The 19,171-nt window shown below is 54.5% G+C and overlaps 1 protein-coding gene across 2 annotated transcripts; it reads right to left on the reverse strand.

Annotated features, from left to right (window-relative positions):
* Positions 1 to 12,447: 12,447 nt before the first annotated feature.
* DYNLL2 (dynein light chain LC8-type 2) lies at positions 12,448 to 18,338 on the reverse strand. Of its 2 annotated transcripts, XM_074595318.1 has the most exons (3): positions 18,067 to 18,338; positions 14,566 to 14,704; positions 12,448 to 12,848 (listed from the first exon to the last, which is right to left on the reverse strand). In XM_074595318.1, exons 2-3 carry the CDS (start codon positions 14,695 to 14,697, stop codon positions 12,711 to 12,713), a joined length of 270 nt encoding a protein of 89 aa, XP_074451419.1. In that variant the 5' UTR covers positions 14,698 to 14,704; positions 18,067 to 18,338; the 3' UTR covers positions 12,448 to 12,710. The 2 variants fall into 2 exon arrangements, with proteins under 2 accessions (XP_074451419.1, XP_074451418.1); XM_074595317.1 differs by lacking the exon at positions 18,067 to 18,338 and having other exon boundaries at positions 14,566 to 14,723.
* Positions 18,339 to 19,171: the final 833 nt, after the last annotated feature.

Below are 19,171 nucleotides of genomic sequence, written 5' to 3' on the forward strand. Positions count from 1 at the left end.
TGTCCCATTCCCAGCCGTGTCACCCTCTCAGCCATGTCCCACCCCAGCCATGTCCCGCTCCCAGCCGTGTCCTGCCCCAGCCGTGTCACCCTCCCAGCCGTGTCCCGCCCCAGCCGTGTCACCCTCCCAGCCATGTCCCGTCCCAGCCGTGTCCTGCCCCAGCCGTGTCCCACTCCCAGCCATGTCACCCTCTCAGCCATGTCCCACCCCAGCCATGTCCCGCTCCCAGCCATGTCCTGCCCCAGCCGTGTCCTGCCCCAGCCGTGTCACCCTCCCAGCCGTGTCCCGCCCCAGCCGTGTCCTGCCCCAGCCATGTCCCATTCCCAGCCGTGTCACCCTCTCAGCCATGTCCCACCCCAGCCATGTCCCGCTCCCAGCCGTGTCCTGCCCCAGCCGTGTCACCCTCCCAGCCGTGTCCCACCCCAGCCGTGTCACCCTCCCAGCCATGTCCCGTCCCAGCCGTGTCCTGCCCCAGCCGTGTCCCACTCCCAGCCATGTCACCCTCTCAGCCATGTCCCACCCCAGCCATGTCCCGCTCCCAGCCGTGTCCTGCCCCAGCCATGTCACCCTCCCAGCCATGTCCCACCCCAGCCATGTCCCGCTCCCAGCCGTGTCACCCTCCCAGCCGTGTCACCCTCCCAGCCGTGACCCGCAGCCGGGCAGAAAGGCACTCACGGCGGCGGGGGGAGCACGGTGCCCGCCCCGGCCGCCGCCGCGGCTCCGGTGTCGCGGCTCCGGTGTCGCGGCCCCGGTCGGGCGGAGCGGGGCTAGTGGCCGCAGGGCCGCGGTAGGTGGCACTGGCCGTCCGCGATCGTGGCCACGGAGCCAGGGGCCAGCCCGGCTGCAGCCCGGCGAGCCACGGCCTCCCCCGGTCTGGGCGGGGCTGCGCGGATTTTAGCCGTCGCGGACGCTCGGTGCTTCTTTAAAAGTCACAGTGAGAGATCGATGTAGCCTGAAACAAGCCCGCAGTCCGGGCTGCGGGGCTGCTCCTGTCCCACGCTCGCTGCCCTGTCCTGGCTCTGTCTGTACACGGGACATAACGGATTTCGGCCCTGGGGACACAAGGGACTGGCAATTGGTAAGAGCAACCTGCTCACCTTAAGGACATCACTCCAGATCTGAACTGCACCTCACCGGGAATTAATTCCTTGCTGATGGGTAACATCAAATTAACTGACGGTCTCCCACCTTTTCCTTGTGGGTCCCAGGAGAGAGGCCTGGGTCTGAAAGGCCCCAGCTGATGGGGAATACCCTGGACCAGGGATGAGCCAAGCGATACTGCCCTGCTGCACAGGGACGCTGCCATCATGGGGCTCTGCGTCACCCAGGAAGGAGCAGGAGGGCTGCAGGATCGGGGCACGGTGTCCTCTCCTTCCATGTCACAACCAGGCGAAGCCAAGGTCTGGTACCTCACTCCAGAGACTCTCCTACCTCCAGTTTACCTCGCTTCACCTTCCTTTCATTTCCTTATCAGGCTGAGCACCGCAAGTAAGAAAAGTACGTCCTTTGCCACCAGTGCCATCGCGTTGGCTTTATTCTTTGCCCTGGGCTGTCTGACTATGTCTAATTGCTCTGCTTCTTACCTTTATCATTCCATTTATGCTTTATTATTTGGTCCCCAGACGTCCTTAACAGGCCTCCGAGGCAGGCACAGTGAAACACGTAGCAAAGAGACAGCCTCAAGCAGCACCGCGTATGAGTATTGTGCGAGGATGATTTTAGAAAGCTCTTTGCCGTCGCTCCAGGGAGAGCAGCTGCTTGACGTGCTCCGGGAGGCAGCGGAAAAAGGAGGAGCACATGGCCACCTCCACCGCGGCAGAGCCTTTGTGCCAGGGTCTTCATCCCCCTCGGAAGGAACGCAGGCATGGCTTTTGGTGTGAAAGCCCGGCAGTGGGTGGGTTAGCGCTGCCTGGGAGTCGCACCCTCCCGTGTCACACAGCCACCGCCTGCGGGCTGCTTGGAACCCTGCCACCGCACCCGGGCGGGATGGAGAGTGGGGACACCCCGGGCATCCACCCAGTGGCAGCACGTCCCGGCACTTGGCTCCATCCTGGAAAGCCCTTCTTGCACTCGCAGCGTCCGTGGGTCCGCCATGGTGGCTGTGTCGGAGCCGGGGTCTCGGCTGCCACCCGCTGCCACCCTGCATCCCATCTGGGGACACACTCAGGTGGAGCCGCGTTGGGTCTGCAATTTCAAAGCCAGGAATGTCAGCGTTGTCTTCCCAGCTGCTCTGCCTGCCATAAATTTCTACCAAACCCACACTCGGGGACTTCTTTTTTATTTGGTTTTGTTCCTTTTATTTTGTGATTTATTATTTTTAAAACTTCTTAATGCATATTTAAAGCTCTTCCTTTCTTCTGGTCCTCTGCTTTGAAAACGGTGCCGCAATGTGCGTTTTGACAGCAGCCCCCGCTTTTGTGCGGCCCTAATAAATCTGTGACTGAAAGCAGACTGGCACCGCTGCACAGGTTTAAAAAGCAACGAAACCAGCCCAGAGCTGGGTAAAGACACCACGGATTTAGGGAATAACCCCACCGAAGCCAGCGATGTTACACCAAGACACATTATACCAGCTCTTGGTAAGCCTTTGCGTTTACTCACCTCTCAAAAGCCCCAAAGAAGAGCGAACATCGAACATCGCAGTACCCAGCAGTGGCCAGGAGGGAAAACAGCGCAAGTCCAGGACTGTGAAACGTGCTCTGCTACTATCATGCAAATACATCTGGTTCAGCAGCTCCCAGGCAGACTTCAAAGGCCAGAGAAGTCATTAGACTCACAGTTCAAAGAAAAAAGTGAGCAGCTGGTTTAGGCCATCTGGTAAGGGACACAAAATGGTCCCTTTCTTCCCCAGTCAGTCTATGAAATTTTCATTAATTGTAGGAACATCTTCCAACATTAACCAACATAATATTGTTAAAAATGTTAAGTCTCGGTAAATCATCAGAACTCCCGTCTCAGGAAAACAAGGTAGCTACAGTCCGGTGGGTTCTTTCCTCCCCTGTAATACAGCACGCCGTAATTACAATTTTAGGTTGATGTTCTCAAAGCAAATTAGTGGGAATTGGATTCCTCAGCTCCTTTGAAGGTCCCAGGGAAGAATGTGGACAGGATGGTTCCCCAGGCTGTGGAGGAATCTCCTTCTCTATTGATTTCAGGAGCCAGGTTTGGCTCAAAAACATGTGCAGAAAGTGTCCTTCCCTGGGCTGCGTCCCTTGGGCTCGTTTCTCCTGGGCTGGGTCCCACCAGCCGTGATGCTGCTGGGATGTGGGCTTCGCCTCGGGAGAGCTGAGCATCACACCATGTCCCCAGAGAGACGGCGGGGGAAGCTGATCCCCTCGCTCACAGTGGGATCCACGCTCCTCCGGGTGCCAGGGAGCCCGGCTGAGCCCAGGCAAACGCTGACAGCATTTTGCCAACCCTGTTTGGTCACAGCTTAAATAAAACCCCCACCTGCAGCTCCCCCAGCAGAGACAGCCCAGCCAAGGAAATTCCAGCTCCGGCAGCTCAGCACAGCACAGCTCAGCAGAAATCCCCGGTTTAGCTGCTCTGATCTCAGAGCCCCCAAGAGCTCCTGGAAATTGATATTCCTGCTGAATATATGGATGAGTTCCTTGAAATTCAGGCAGGTGGTTTGATAATGCGGGGATGGTGACAGCTGCCGCGGGGACGCCAAACTAAGCAGGAGCCGGATAGAGAGCTCAAGGGCACGGCAGAAACCTGCTGATTCTGACAAAGCGATGACCTGGGAGCTGCTGCCGGTTCTCCCTGCCTCCTCCGCGCCTTCCACATTTGTTAGCTCTGTCTCTTCCTGTTAAAGGTGAAACAGAGGGAGTTCATCTTCATCTTATTGCCCTGGGAAAAAACCTGGCCCAAAGTTCAGCTGGGAATTTTGGGGGGTTTCAGTCCCAGGCTTTCCCAAACACTGTCATTTCTGTCAGTTCTGCCTTTGGTCCTCTTTCCTGGGACTGTCCAAATTTACTGACTTTTCACTTCCTATCAGCAGCATTTCAAAGCAGATCAAACGCCTGACCCCAGAAAAATCCCTGATCCTCTGACGTGCTCATACTTGCAGGGAAGCTGCTGTGGCTGCACCCCTTGCCTGTGTTTTGCCCGCACCGTGCAGAGCATCACTGTGCGTTAACACATCAACGTCACGAGCTGTGCTGTCCTCCTGAGCCATGCTGGTTCTCGAGCACTTGCCCAGGTTAGAGAGCAGGAGAGCAGCTGGGCCGAGGACAGCGGGACGAGAAAAACTACTCACCCCAGAGCGGAGATCGGTGAAGGAGCAGGGGCTGTCGCGGGGAGCCCCCGGCCGCAGAGGGGTGCCTGCCAACATGCACTCCATCCCTGGGAGGGGGATTTAGGAGCGCCCCTGCCTGCACCGTGCTACACATCTACCACTCCCCAAAGGCATGTGAAGATTCAGCCCCGATACAATACTTACCTTTATCTCCGCTGGTGCCAAAAGTGTCTCCCACTGGCTTCCCGGCTGTTTTCCCAAGCTGCAGGCCAGCTGACCGGGCAAACAGTGCTGACTCCTGAAGGACAGACCCAAATACTTGAAATACTTTCCTAATCTCATTTTCTCATGCAAACGACTGCTGGGTTGTCAGGGATGTTACTCCAAGGCAGCAGCGGTGATGGGACGGGAGATGGGACAGGGTGCTTGGGATGGCAAGGGAAGAATCTGGCCAGGGGGCTTCCACGAGCCCTCTGAGCCTCCTCATGTGGTCCCACCACAGCACGGGTGCCCAAGGCCGCACTCACCTCACCTGGACCCCCACCTTGCTCCTCCAGTCCCGCTTGCTCAGGCGCAGCCTTGCCCTGGCTGCAGGTGCCCTGTTGATTTGGCTAATTAGGATTATTCCTCCCCTGCAATGCGGGCCATTAAACCTCCTTTCACATGGCAACATCCATGGGCTGGGGTCACCAGCCCTCCTGGGAAGGGGGCTCAGTATTCCGTAGCTGTTTCTGTGTGGAAGAACTTCTGGCTCTATTTAATGTGGCTTAAATCGAGTGCGTGCTGGGATTGCAGCCGAGTTTGGTGCAGAGACTTTGGAAACGCTGCTTCTGCCTCCCCCTTGTGCTCCTCTTCCCCAAGCGTTATCTCCCCAGAGCTGGCAGAGGCTGGGATATTTCCACATCTGCCTTTCCCAGGAGGTGGTGAGGACCCGGGGGACACCGGCGGAGCCTAGCTGGTGGCAGCAGAGCCTGCAAACACCTCCCTCTACACAAAACAGCGCAGACTTGCTTTTTGAGTTTTACACCCAAATCTGTTTTTATCCATTGCACGTTTTCAGGCGAGATGCTGTAAATGAACATTAAAACTCCCTGCCCCAGACCCGAGAGGGGTGAAGGAGCAGGGGCTGCCACCCTCAGCGGTGGGCCGGGTCCCCGAGCAGCTCCGCAGCCCGCGGGAGGCAGCTGCCGGTGGAGTGGGGAACACGGCACCCGAGAACGCGGTGACCTGCTGGGAGTTGGAGAGCGCGTCTCTGCTCGCTGCCGAGCCGCCAGCAACCTGCCAGGGATGCGCACCAAACATGAGCTAATCCCAACAAAAATAGGAGTGAAATCATAATTCATATGCATAATTCATGTGCATAATTTTATCTTCGCCGTGTATTCTCCGGGGATGTATTCTAGAAAATGCTGTTTTTCCCCTCCCCTCAACGCTCGCGTCCTTCCAAAAAGTGCCGTAGATGCAAATCATTGGAGGCAGCACGAGGTAGTAGCTTTGCTGGGTTACTAAATAAATGCTAAATTTGTCTGAGTTTCTAGCCTACGTCTTGGCAAGTTATGCAGATTGAAGCCGTTGTATAGACACGCAGGCTTGTAATAATCACAGGATTTTAATTGCTTTCATTGTGAACCCTGGCTACTGATTGTATCTGCATGGAAAACTCTTAACAGTTTGCACTTGCAAATGCTAAAAATGTTAAACAATAATGGCAATTAAGAGATAATTATAGTTATTCTGAAACAAGGATTGGAGTTAAGGCTCCAAGAAGACATCCCAAACGAGCAGGAAGCGTTGCCCTGTTTACTGCCCAGACTTCAAGCTGCTTTTTCTACGCTGCGAGATCCGCCAGATTTAATTGCTTAATGATTTTCTATAAAATATTTAAGTAACGGGGTATCTTTAGCCAGCCCAGGCTCTGCCTGAGTTGCACATGTCAGTCTTGCTGGAGGACAGTGGCAGTGTCAGAGCCCTGGCCTGGCACCCGACGCGTGCTGAGTCACACGCTGGTTTTCTTCTGCTAATTACAACACAGAAGAGGTGGAGGGACCCCCTGCCAGCACCCATGGGTGGGGACCCTGCTGGAAAGGGGCGGCATGGGTGCCATCCCCCAGCCCCGCTGCAAGCTGTGGTGTCAGAGGGACCCCTTGCAACGTGAGTCCAGATGTACCGAGTCCAAGCTGACCCACAGAGGAGCTTTTGCCCAGGTCATTCTGAACCCTTAAGAGAAAACAGGACTTTTAAAAACGGATTTAGGATGAGGTTTTTGTCCTCGTCGATGCGTTCTGGGCTTTCCTCAAAAACAAAAAAGGCATTTATTTTTTTTCCAGAGCTGTGTTCTGGGCCAGGTGCCAGCTGCCTGTGCGCAGGCTGCAGTGGAGGCACGTCCTGGCTGGGTGTCACCCTCCGTCCTTTCCTGCCGGAGCGGCGCAGCCAGCCGGGAAAACATGCAAGATGGGCGCGAGATTAAACCCCAAACCTGTAATCGAACACTTTGTGGAAAAACATCGGTGTAAGAAGGGATTTCCGTTCCTCTGACTCAGCTTAAGCAGCACAGGGCTAAAGCTGGGGTCACACCATGTGTACTGCCAGGCGCTCCAAATGCTGGCAAACCCCACGGAATCCTTTCATCACACCCCGGCAGCACCTAACACTGCTCACCCCAGCCAGGGTCAGACATGGGAAAAGCCTTTCCCGATGGCCCCGGTGCAGTATGGCACCCGCACTAAGGGTGACGTGACGGCGGGAGCACGCAACCAGCTCTGCAGATTCCAGCCCTGTCCCTGCGTGGGACTCGGTTGCGGGAACAAAGGGCGGCTTTCACTGCGCTCACCCCCCGCGCCGGGACTGCCGTGGCGAATTCCTTGGATGCTTTTATGGGCTGCAACCAATGCACAGGGAGAGCGGGGCTCCCAGCAATCTCCTCCCCTTGAAAGCACTTCATTCACACCCAGGCTGGAAGGAGGTGAAAGAAAAGGCCGTGCACGTGTTTAAATGCAGCGGGGGCCCTGCTGCATGCAGGGGGGCTTGGATCTCTCCCCAAAAGCCTCCCTGCCCACAGGCCCAGGGGGAGGACACACAGCCTGGCCGGGGTCTGGGCAAGCAGCTGAGCTGCGGTCGGGCTGCTCTGCAACAGCCATAAATCAATGGAGATGCGTAAGCAAGGGAGGGAACAAAGGACATGGAGAGATGCCACGGCGTTTGGCAGGGAAGGGCCACGGCAGCCGCGCCAGAGGATAGCGTCTGAGGAAAGCCTCTGACCAAGCCTGTGAGGGTCCCAGTCCCACGTCCTGCAAGGGGACGAGAGCTGGCCCCGCTCCCCGCTGCCTCCCCCTGCAGCCCAGCCCTCCAGAGAGACCAGTCAGCACATGCCACCACGCTGGGCAGCAAGGGGCACACAGGGACGGGGGACGTGGCGGAGCATGACATCCCACCTCACCCATGGCCCCAACAGTGCTCCCGGGGCACCTCTGCAGCACCATTGATTTTTCCACCAGGCCACAGCGAGCTCTGGTGCATTTGCTCTGAGTCCCCAGCACTAGGAGAGAGAGACATGGACTGCGAGGCCACTCCAGCAGTCGCAGGCAGGATACAAGCTACACCAGGGATGGATAAAACCCTTCCTCAAGCTCAACCCAGGGCCAAACCCTGCTGAGCAGTAGAGCAGAGCCTAGGGTTGGCCCCCCAGGGCTGCCCCTGCTCAGGCTGCCCTCAGGGGAAGGGACGGGGACCGGAGCAGAGTCCGGCAGAGCAGCTCCCTTCTTACCCCCCTGTGCTGGGTGCTGAGACCACCAGAGCTTGGTGCAGGAGAAGCATGGCGCCTGCTGTCACTAACAGAAGGGCTGGTAAAGGCACTGACCTGATGATAAGCAGTTATTTGTCTCGTTGGTAATGAGTTATTACTCAACCTCAGCTAGACACTGCCTTAAGGGAGGAAACATCTGATCATCTTTTAATAAACACAGTTGGCTCCTGTGAGGCTCCTGCAGCTCCTGTATCTATAAAGCGCTCCAAGGCGCATGGCTTATGCACAGACACTGCTGCTATGAGTCACAGTCTGGGAAAGGGTGTCAGAAGCATTGCTCAAAAAATAGAACAAAGCGGGGAAACCTCGGGTGGGCAGGGATGGCACAGCCCTGCTTCCTTCACCGTGTGCCACCGGCCTCCTAAGGATTTACCCGTCAGAGACAGAAAGTGAGATAAAAATGATTCCCACATTTTCTCTCTTCATCTCAAATCTCCCGCAAAAGCGCTGTGAGAAGGAACAGGTCCGTTGGGCACCGAGTTTACCAGCAACAGGCTCTGCTTCCACGTGCTTGGGGAAGACTGCCACTGCGATGGCAGCGCTGCAGGCTGGCTTTGCTGGGTGGGAGGGAAGGAGAGCACTGACCTCCAGCCTGGGTGTTCCCACCAGAGCAGGATGCCCAGGGTGGGGATGACATCGCTGTCACTTTGTTCCTTCCCAGAGTCCCAGGTGGTCACAGAGAAGGGGGAAGAACATTGTGCCAGGCAGGCAGGGAGCAAGGCTGGCTCTGACCGCTAACGGAGTCATACACCTTCTGCATCTTTACGCTGTGCTGCCTCCGCAGAAGAGAGAATCCGAAATAATGTCTAGTAGTTACACACACGGAGCACAGCTACCAAAAACTAGCCCGTCTGCTCTTCAGTGTCACAAAGCTTTGCTTTCGTAAGGCCACATCTGGAAGAAATACTTGACACGAGGAACTGAATAACTTGGCTTGTACAAGAGAAAATGTGACACTCTCCCCAGCCACGAACTGCACCGTTACCCGCAGCGAAGGCACACGTACATCTGCAGATGCTGTCCTGCACCCAGACCTCCAGCAGCGACCTGCACCTCGGACTCCCCCGCAATCAGACATTCTCTGAAAGCTTGTAAGGCAGGACAGTAATGTATATTGAATTTACATTTAAATAGCGTTTTTGCCCAAAGACATCTGGAAGCAGTTTCTTTCTCCAGATGTTTCCCCCCAGATACATACCTTCCACTCAGTGCCCCAGATCCAGATGTTTCCAAATAGCTTCCTGACTCCATTGAAGCTGAGCAGCCGTCCTGGGGATGCTGTTGGCTGCTCCAGCACGGAAACTGTTAACGCTCCAAGGCATCGCACAGGACACCTGCGCCTGGTGGAAACTGGAGACAAAGTGGAGCCCAGCAATGGAAAAAGTCAAAGCCAAAAGCTGCGTCAGACAGCTGCTGGGGAGCAGGAGGGGAAGGCAGCAGGGACAGAAAGCTCCATGTTAAAACCTCACCCACCTCTCAGTCATATAGAGGGACGCACTGCTTAACTTTAGGCAGTTTGTATCTTCCAGAGACCCAGTGCTAGGCAAAGGATAGTTTAAGGGGAAGGCTGGGGATGCACAGTACCAGTGCCCACTGCAGGGGTGACGGAGAGGTGAGCAGGGCTCGGTTTCACTGCCTAATTGCTAAAGGTGCGAACTGGAGTTTCTTTTCTTTAGCCTGAAGCAGGGCTCCTGCTGCAGTGACACATCCAAGGAAGCACCAAACCCGCTTTCTATCTGTGCACAGCAGCTCCAGAGCACGCCCTCCCTCCAGCCCTGCCAGGACCTCCAGATCCCACCAGGGACCGATTGACACCAGCACCACAGCCACTGGATACATTATGCTTTCCCACAGACAGAACTCAAACTGGAAGTTTTTCACCCCAGGTTTGGATTAACAGCCTGCTGTGCAGCTAGCAGTTTCTCTGCCACTTGCTTTGACTAAGCCCTGTGCACCAAGGCAGCTCGACTAGCCCAGCCCCACAAGGCTGTAAATGTTTTCTTGGAGCCGCAGCATTAACCCAGACCTGGCCAGGCATGCAGAGCCCCAGCACAGCTCAGCTGGAGCTTAAGCCCTGCAACTACACTGCCAGCGAAAAGGCTGGCTGGGACAGCATTACTCCCAGCTCTCCCCAAAGTAGAAACCACCTCTGCTTTTCAGCACTGCCAGGTGGAGGCTGTAGCAGATTGCCTGTGCGTAACAGCCACACTGCTGCTTGTTCAGGAGTTTTGGGTTCAGCTCATTTTATAGCTGCTTACAATGAGTCATGGTTGTCTGCAGCTACACCTCCCCTTGTTTCTCCTGCTGGTGTTACTGTCCCCCAGCAGAGCTGTTACACTGCTGTAGCTTGTAAGAGCCCACAGCTTTTCAAAAAGCTACCAGGGAGGCCACAATCCCAAATTCAGGTTGCATCAGGAGCAAGACAGCAAGCTAAGGGGGGGTTGTTTAAGGGCAAGCCCACAGCCCCTGCAGTGTGAGAGACATTAAGCACACATCAGCTTCAGGCACCTGGGAAGAGTTTCAGATCTCACCTTTCTACCTGGAGGAAGCCTGAAGGGGAAACCTACTTTCCTGCAGAGCAAGGAGACACCTTCGAGTATGTTCAGGAGCCAGGTCCCCAGCTGCTGTACCAGCCCCAGTCTGTTTGAAGTCATTAGGAGGTTGGTCCCAGTGCTTTCGTATCAAGGTTACTTGGCACAGAAGCACCCCATCAGGGCTGCAGCAGGACACACTCCCCTCAATCCTCCTTCTGGCCCAGTTCTTGAGCCAGGCTGGAGGTCAGGACCAGCACAGATGGGACACATACGCTCTTCAGGTCAAGCTTCTCCCTCTTTCTCTCTTTGAATCATCAGCATCTTCCAGGGCAGAGAACTTGCTGCTCACGCTCTCTGGACAAGTGCAGATGTTGCTTCACACAGCTGGCAATGACGAAACTAGAGGCTGTTTAAATGTGTCAATTCACCTTTAATGTTTGAAAAAAATAAATGGTATTTGAGCCATTGCAGTTATGAAGGGAACAGATCTTGCTCCACGAGAGACCGTGAACAGGTTCACATTAGACTCATGCTTGGAAAAAAACAAACCCAAAACATTCTCCTTTCAGATCCAGAGCGGAGTTCTGAATAGACACGACTACAAAAGTGCCCCAGACAGTCCAAGGCACATTACCCCAGTGCAGACATTTCCATCAACATGAATTTATGACAGCTACATTCTTTCTAGTTACAACATTGTTCTATCAATATTACAAAATTAGGCATACTTTGGATTTTGCACAGAGACAAGAAGGACTTTTACTTCAGGAAGTAGTCAACCTGGGTCATCAAGTCATTTCACAATGAAGAGCTCCCTTCACTCTGCCCATTCTCCCCCAGCAGTGACTTATTACCACGACCAAATTCATGCCAGAGACAAGTCAGGCTCACCAGCCCAGTGATATTGTCTATACATTAGTCAGCAAACCAATAAATAGACCTTATGACAAGCACCAGATATTTACTTGCCATCACACAGCAATTCTCCACACCCAGATAAAAAGAACTTCCTGCAGTGTAATCCAAGAGTCAGTACATACTAAGACAACATCACTGCTGAACCTATTGGAGACCAAGACATTTGTCTGCCTTTGAAGCAGATGTCATATGAGTTTCCTTCACACAAACATCACATGTAAATTTAAACTTCTTGGTACTGTGCTTTAAGAACAAAAGCAGATATCAGAACATGGAGGACAGCCCTCCAGAAATAGCTTATCAGCTACAGAAAATGAAAAAAGAGACAGTGGCCACTTACAAGTCTTCCACATGACTAGCTTGCTTTAAGGAGAGCATCAAGTTAAGGCAGTGTTGAGACAACTGGCTAAGAACATGCCAAATAGAGCTGTTGTCAGTAGTCACCAATTTGATATCCTACTCCATTTCAGGGGTGGGCCACCTGGCTTTAGATCTCAGTATCAAGGTCTAAAGACTTCAGCCACAGGATGCTGCTTTCTGCAGCAAGCAGCAACTCAGAGGGGTTTGTTGAAGTCTCCTAGACCAGGCTGAGTTGCTTACAGTCTAGATCAATGTTTCAGCAGAGCCAAAAATACAGTGATGGGTACAGAAAGAACACCAAGGGTGCCAGCTGCAAGTCTGTTTAATCACAGTCCGAGGTGGAGTTCAACTCATGTGAAAGCCACATAATCAAGAGCCACCCCACCAGCTTTCAGGGAAGGTCTAAGTACCTGCACTGAGGTTACTGGGAGAGCCAGCTCTCTACAGTCTGCAGGGTGGGTACAGAGGCTCACACTGGCTTTGCTCCTCGTTACAAGATTAACAGTCTAATAAAACTCAGTAAAGAAGTCAGGGTCTTTTGGCCTGCCCAAAGAAGTTTTCCCAGCCTCAAAGAAGGAGTTACCACTGAGGGAGCTGTTGTGGAATAGTTTTATTTCTTCCCACGTAAAGGCCATTGTTTAAGCATTTACAGGTTTCCTAGTGCAATACAACCAAAAAAAGCAGTAACAAAAAAATGCCGCCTTCTTCCCAGGCAACTAAACAGAAGTAGATTTTTACTGCAACATATACACATTAAATATAGTATACAGTCCATGCAGCGGCATAGCCATGTTAAAGGGAGTCGTGGCTTCAGCCATCAGTGCATTACAGTCCAAATTTCACTTGCTCCTGCTTCCTATCCAGACTTGAAGAGAAGAATTGCAACCTGACCCAAGTAAAAATAGATGAAGTGCTTTGTCTCATGTGTTACATAGCTGCCAAAGTTTCTGCCAACAATGCAGTGCCAAGTTGGGTTGTATTTCTTGTCAAATTCCTGAAGAAAGAAAAGAGAGGCATTAAGGCCAAGAAAGCCCACATGAAAATAGTTCTAAGCACAAGTTCTTAGCTGGTTCTTTTCACACACTATCGCCTTTCCTCCCACCTACAGCATCTTTATATTCCCCATCACAAGACACTATTACATTAAGCGAGGTAGTGACTGACACAACCAGACCTCTGCACTGTATTGTTTGAAGAATCCGACACAAGGAAATCATCTCCTGAGACTTAGAGCATCCATCAGCCCCAGGCAGAAAGCGCAGACCTAAGAGCTCTCCTTGGTACAGTGCTATTCAAGCCCTGTGTGTAGGCTAGCTCAGGAGAATATTTCTCCTCTCCCATTCCAAGCCCACTCACAAAAAATAAAAAAAAAAAAGATTTTGGCATGTCTGCTCCAGCAAGGCATTTGAGCTTAAAGGTCACCTAAAAAAAGGAAGAAGTCTGGCTTCTGCTGTTTGGGACCCTTCTTCACATGAAGGAAAAAACCTGCATTGAAAATGAGCAGGCAAATTCACAGGCCAGACAGCACATGATAGACCTAAGAGGTCAGAGGTAAGCAAGCTGAATGCTGGCTTAATAGTTAGTCTTCTACTCCACAGGTAAGACAGGGTTAAAGACCATTCTCCTCCCTCTAATTAATACACAGCTCCCAAGAACACCCTTCCCTCCCCTCCCCTGAGACAGAGCCAGAAGAACAGACTCAACATTCAAGATTAAAGCAAGTGTTAGTCCTCAGACAGCAGCAAGACAGTTTGAGCTCTTTGCAGGTAACCTTTGAAGTAAGGAAAAGCTTTCTTGCCAGGGCATGAAGGTGCATCAAATTGCTTCCCTCCTCCCAACACTCTCAGGAAATAAAGGCCAGCTTCTTTTTGGATGCCTTCTGTTGCACTCACTCACTTTACAGGCTGCACTGCCCCACGCACTTTGAGATAAGTCTTGACTCCGATCAAAGTGATCCGAGAAGTTAGGAGACACCTTTGAATCCTTCACATTCAAGCTTAGATTACAAGCAAGGCCCAAAAGCTAGCCCAGGTGCCAGGACCACATTGCCTATGAAGTCACACCTTCTTCCTTCAAAAGCACTTTGCCCAACCATTCGGAGAAGCAGGTACAGAGGGAACTGACAGCTCCCCAGATGCCATCAAGCATGAGACTTCAGTTAATGGGCTCCTGCAAATGGGGAGACACCTCTTCACACGCCAGGGCCGCTGCTTATGCTGTTTTTAAAGCAGTGCCTTTCACAACCCTGCCAGCCAGCACAAGGCCCCATCCTCCTCCACACCGCCCACCCCGGAGCCAGGAACATGGCAGACAGAACCACACGTGCACAGCTGCCCACTTTGAGTGTGACAGAGTAATCCCACCCTGCGCTGGGACTGCAAGTCAAGCAGCGTCATCTATGGAGCAAGTCCTAAAGAGAGACTGCAGCCAGCTCTTTCTAGGCTGGCAAATCCAGAGGGACAGCACTCTCACCGCCTGCTCAGAGCTTGCCAGAGCAACAGACCAGGCCCTGCTCTGCCATAGCCCTCCTCCGACCTTGGAGAAGTCACTCTGTCCTCTTGGAAACAGCAGCAAAGCAGCAAAGAAAGCATCTTCCCCCTTCAAACACCCAAGTATGAAGTCTCAGACAGGCACTCAGGCTCATGACAGGCACACATACTTAAGAGCTTCAGGAAGTCTCAGCCAGAGCAGCCCCCTCATCCCATAGTTACCTTCTTTATATATGCTGCAATGTCCTTTTCTATGTTGTACTTCTCCATTGCCTGTGTAGCACAGTCTACAGCATCCTGCTGCATGTCCTCGGACATGTCCGCATTCTTGATCACAGCCTTTCTGTCAGACATCGTGAACCTAAGGCAGAACATAGATTCCTTTAATCCCTTCCCAAGAAAGGAGAAGCTTCCTGTGCATCAGAGGTTGTCCTCTCTATGGCAGGCTGCGTCACAAGCTGATACTACAAACCCCCCGTTATGGCCCAGGTGAGTTTATCAGGGCAGCCTACAGCAGTCCCAGGCTAAGGTGCCCCTTATAGTTGGAGCACTGTAGTTAGATCAGAGATAGCCCAACATCAGCACCTGCATTAAACACATGCAGAAAAAGCTTACTGTGTGGGAGGAGACAGGATCTGCAGAGAGCCACAGCCCTCCTATACATCAACAGGGTACAGCCAAGTTTGCCTTCCAGGTGCACTAGTGGTTTGGAGCATTATCTGTCCAGAGCCTTGCAAGCAATGGATCCCAGACTGCCTGTCTCCAGCAGGGAAGCTCAGGAAGCATGTTAACAACAGCAGTGCTTTTATTCCACCCCATGCCAGGAGTTACAGTTACTGATGCTAGTTTAGCCTGGAAGGAGGGCTGTTCCACATTCAGCCTATCATCATTCCCTCACCACTGCTTTGCCACTGAAACCCAGACTTCAGCTGCTCCCATGGGACAAAGCCGGTCTGACTAGCCAGAAACAGGTTAACCTCACACTGCAGCCTAGAAACAGGGGCAGGGGGACGCACACGCCACCACAAAGCTAGCATAGCTACAGCCTGGCAAAGTGGCCTCCTTTCCCAGCCTCCCTGCCTGTGAACCACAACACAGATGCTAGAAACCAGCATGCTAGTGCTGCCCATGACCTTTAAGAAACTAGAGTGTGGTATATTAAAGCCAAGCGTGTAGCCCCCTTCACTCTTCAGGTGCTTCGTACATCACTGAAGCCATTTATACATAGATCAGCCATGGCCTTTCCAGGGAGGCATTCAGCATTGGGAAGATTCCAGTGCAGTTCATATTATCCTAAAAAACAGGTATTTGACAATCCCAGTCCTGCGGCCTTTCTTCAAGCTAAGGCCATGACACGTGCCCTAGGGAAGGAGCCCTGTGCAGTCCTGCTGCTGGCTTGCACACTCCAACACCCCTGCAGGCACCAGAGCCCTTGCTCCCAAGCCACACGTGAGGCCTGGTCAGGAGGCACACGTTATCTGGGGGACCGGTCAAGCGAAGGTCTGCACTGAGAAGGACCACAGCTGCTCACCTTGGCAGCAGGTCTTACCAGAGCATATTAAAACTTTGTGGGAATAAGCTTCTTAATGGCAAGGAGTGCCTCCAATTAAGCCTGCATAGCACCATTAAGTTTCCTAAATCCTTTTACAGTGCTGTAAGTCTTGAGTGATACTACCAAGCATGTTTTGAAATAGTGAAACTACACATTTTTAGCTCTACTGAGGAGTGAAGAAAATCTGCTGCAATGATCGCTTCCTGGAACAGTCCCAGAAAACTGAAGGAGTAGCTTTGTTACAGCAATTAAAGGAGCCTGCTATCCAGAGAGAAAGAGAATCCAGTTACATAATTGCAGCCTATGATTACAATACTTCAATTCTTCACTCTGCCTGCAGTTGAAGACTTCTATTGCAACCTTAATTTATACATTTTAGATAAAATGTTTAATAGAGCACTGCTATTAGCATACACTAATAGCACCAGGAGGAATGACAGGAACTGAGCTCAAATGCCAACAGAGAGCACGCACCCCTACCACATCTCTGGAAAAGCCACTTACAGGCAGTTTGCTCCCCTCTGTGATGTGGTTTATGCCAGTGGGTGTTAGCTTGTGGCCCAGAAACCCTGGCAGGACAAGACATGGCTCAGAACAGCCCAACCAATGGCCTGTAGATTTCAATTCACTATCCAGGAATTTGGCAATCCCTTGGAAAAGTCCTCTGGGGGTCCAGCCCACAGGAAAAGCTAAGTACCAGAAATTCACTTGTGGGTCATTCCTCTGGGAAAGCCTCTTTAGGTGAAGACGGGGAGCAAGCTCTCACGCCCATCAGGCCTTCGCACACCTCCACTGCACGCCAAGTTCAGGGGACATTTACCATTACATAACCAGCCACGGAGTGACCTGCAAAAAGCATCTTCCTTCCTCATTGTTTAGGCAAGGAGCATCTCAGTGCAGGCCCACACTGCCGAGGGCCAACAGCGCCATAGAAAAAACCCAACAAAACAATTATCCTTCTTCAGTAGAGCTGCAAGTGCTGGCCAGCCTGCCCTCCCCTGCACTGCGCTGCTCCAGGGCACAGCATCTTTGGACAGAGGGTGGCAGCCAGCTGTGCTGCTGGAGGGATGGTCCCCAGCACCTGCTGTGGGGCCGGGAGAGTGCCACCCCATCCACCCACCTGAACACCACAGGGCAGGACCCACCTCAGCTTGTTCCCCTGTGGGGTTACAGAGGCACTGTCCCTGCAAGGCACCACATACTTTTATCCCTAAGCCACAAGATCACAGCTGTCCCTCGGGGGCTTGCCACCCAAGTCTGAGGAAAACCACACAGCCCCAGCACCCAACCCAGAGCAGGACAGGCCAGAGAAGGGGTTATAGTACAGGTCCAGCAGCCAGCCTTTCTCCAGCCCAGGGCAGGATGGGGTCTTGAGGAAGGAAGACAAGACCACAGCCCTAGCAGACAGTCCAGCACAGGATGAGGCCTTGGGAGCTAGGGATTAGGCCCAAGGCAGCACCCAACCCTTCCCTCACCAGGGTAGGATGAGGCCTTAGAAGCAGTATGAGGCCCAAGCCCAGCACCCGACCACTCCCCCAAGAGGACAGGATGAGGCTTTGGGAGGGGTATGATGCTCAAGCTCAGCATCCACTCCTTCCCTCACCAGGATAAGATGCGGCTTTGGGAATGGGATGAGACACAAGCCCCCACACCCACTCCTTCCCTCCCCAGGCATGAAGGAGCCCTAAGACTGGGACAAGGCCCACCGCTTCCCCACCAGGACAGTATGGAGCCTGAGGATGCAGACGAGGCCCAAGCCCAGCACCCACCGCTTCCCCCACCGCGGCCGGAGAGGGCCCTAGGAAGGGGGTGCGGCACAGCCCCTTCCCCATCAGAGCAGAAGAGGGCCCGGGGAGACTCTCCCAAGAGCCAGGCGCATGTGCAGGCCGGGGCCCTGCGTGACCTTCACGGGGGGAGCCCCGGGGCCGCCCGAGGCGGCGGTGACCTTGCCCGGAGCGGGGCCGGCAACGCACCGGTAGCAGGCCACCGGGGCGGGGCAGTCTCCGAGCGCTGCCGGCAGCTCCCCACGGGCAGGAGCCGCCCGCCGGCCGGCCTCCCCGCGACCCTCTCCCCTCAGGGCGGCCCCACCGCTACCTCACACACGGAGCGACCGAGGCCAGGCGAGGCGCCGAGGTCCCCGCCGCCCCGGCCCGGCGGAGAGCGTCGCTCACCTTCACAGTGACAGGGCCACCCCGGGAGGGCGAGGCACCGAGGAAGAGAAGGTGGGAGGAGGCCCGGACCCGCTCGCCTCAGCCCGCTCCGCTCCCTGCGCCGCGCCGAGCGCTCTGCGCCCCGCCGCCGCGCCGCGCTCAAATACCGCCCCGCCCGCTGCGGCGCGCGGCCCGTCGCTCCCCCATTGGCTGCGCCGTCCGCCACGCCGCGCCCCTATTGGCTGCGCCGCGGCCGCGGCCCGCCGCCCCGGCCCGTCCGCCCGCGCTGTTCTGCCTACATCCTGTTTCATCCCACAATGCCACGGGGCCGGCGCGGGGCGGGGCGGGGCGGCGCGGGGCGGGGCGGTGCCTCGCGGGGGCGGGGGGATGCCCCGGTGCCGTGAGGGGCCGAGGCCTGGTCCCGAGGGGCCCATGCCCGGGGGGGCGTGGTTTCCAGCCGCCTTGGGCACCCCAATCCCCGGGGGAGACCCCGATCCCCCGGGGGGGACCCACTGCCTTGGGGAGACCTGGTCCCCATGGTGGGAACTGCCTTGGGAGGGCCTGAACCCTTGAGGCGGCCTTGGCCCCCGTGGGCCTGGCTCTGCCCGCATGACAGGTGTGATAGGGCTGTATCGTGGAGGGGGCCTGCGTGGCATTAGGGTTACACTCCCAACCCTGAGAGGTTGCGGAGCATCTGTCTGGCTGGATTTGCTGCGGTGTTGCTGGGCACCAAGCGTGGCGGTCACCCACAGCGGCTGCATTTCGGTGGTGCTGTGTACATGTAAAACCAGGTCTTGCGTGTGGCTCCCCACCAGCGGATTCCTGGCCTTCCGTGAGACTTCTCTGTGACCACAGAGCGGCTTGCAGGCCTGGGACCGCCACGTGCAAAGTGTTGTTGGAAAGACGGCTCAACCTAAGAGGGAAAAAACAGTTCTGTCAGTGGTAGTTAGTGCTTTGCACCTTGATGGCATCTTCCACCTGAGATCTCCAATGCCTGATGGTCATTGATCACTTGAGCTGTGTGAGGCCCTCCCAATCCGGCTGGCATTGCTGCAGCTTCTCAGAGCTTAGAGACTAAGGCAGTAGCAGGAGAGTGACCTGTGGAAGGTCCCTGAGGCTGTTAGCA

This window comes from Larus michahellis, chromosome 7 (assembly GCF_964199755.1).
Source record: "Larus michahellis chromosome 7, bLarMic1.1, whole genome shotgun sequence".
Classification (NCBI taxonomy): Eukaryota; Metazoa; Chordata; class Aves; order Charadriiformes; family Laridae; genus Larus; species Larus michahellis.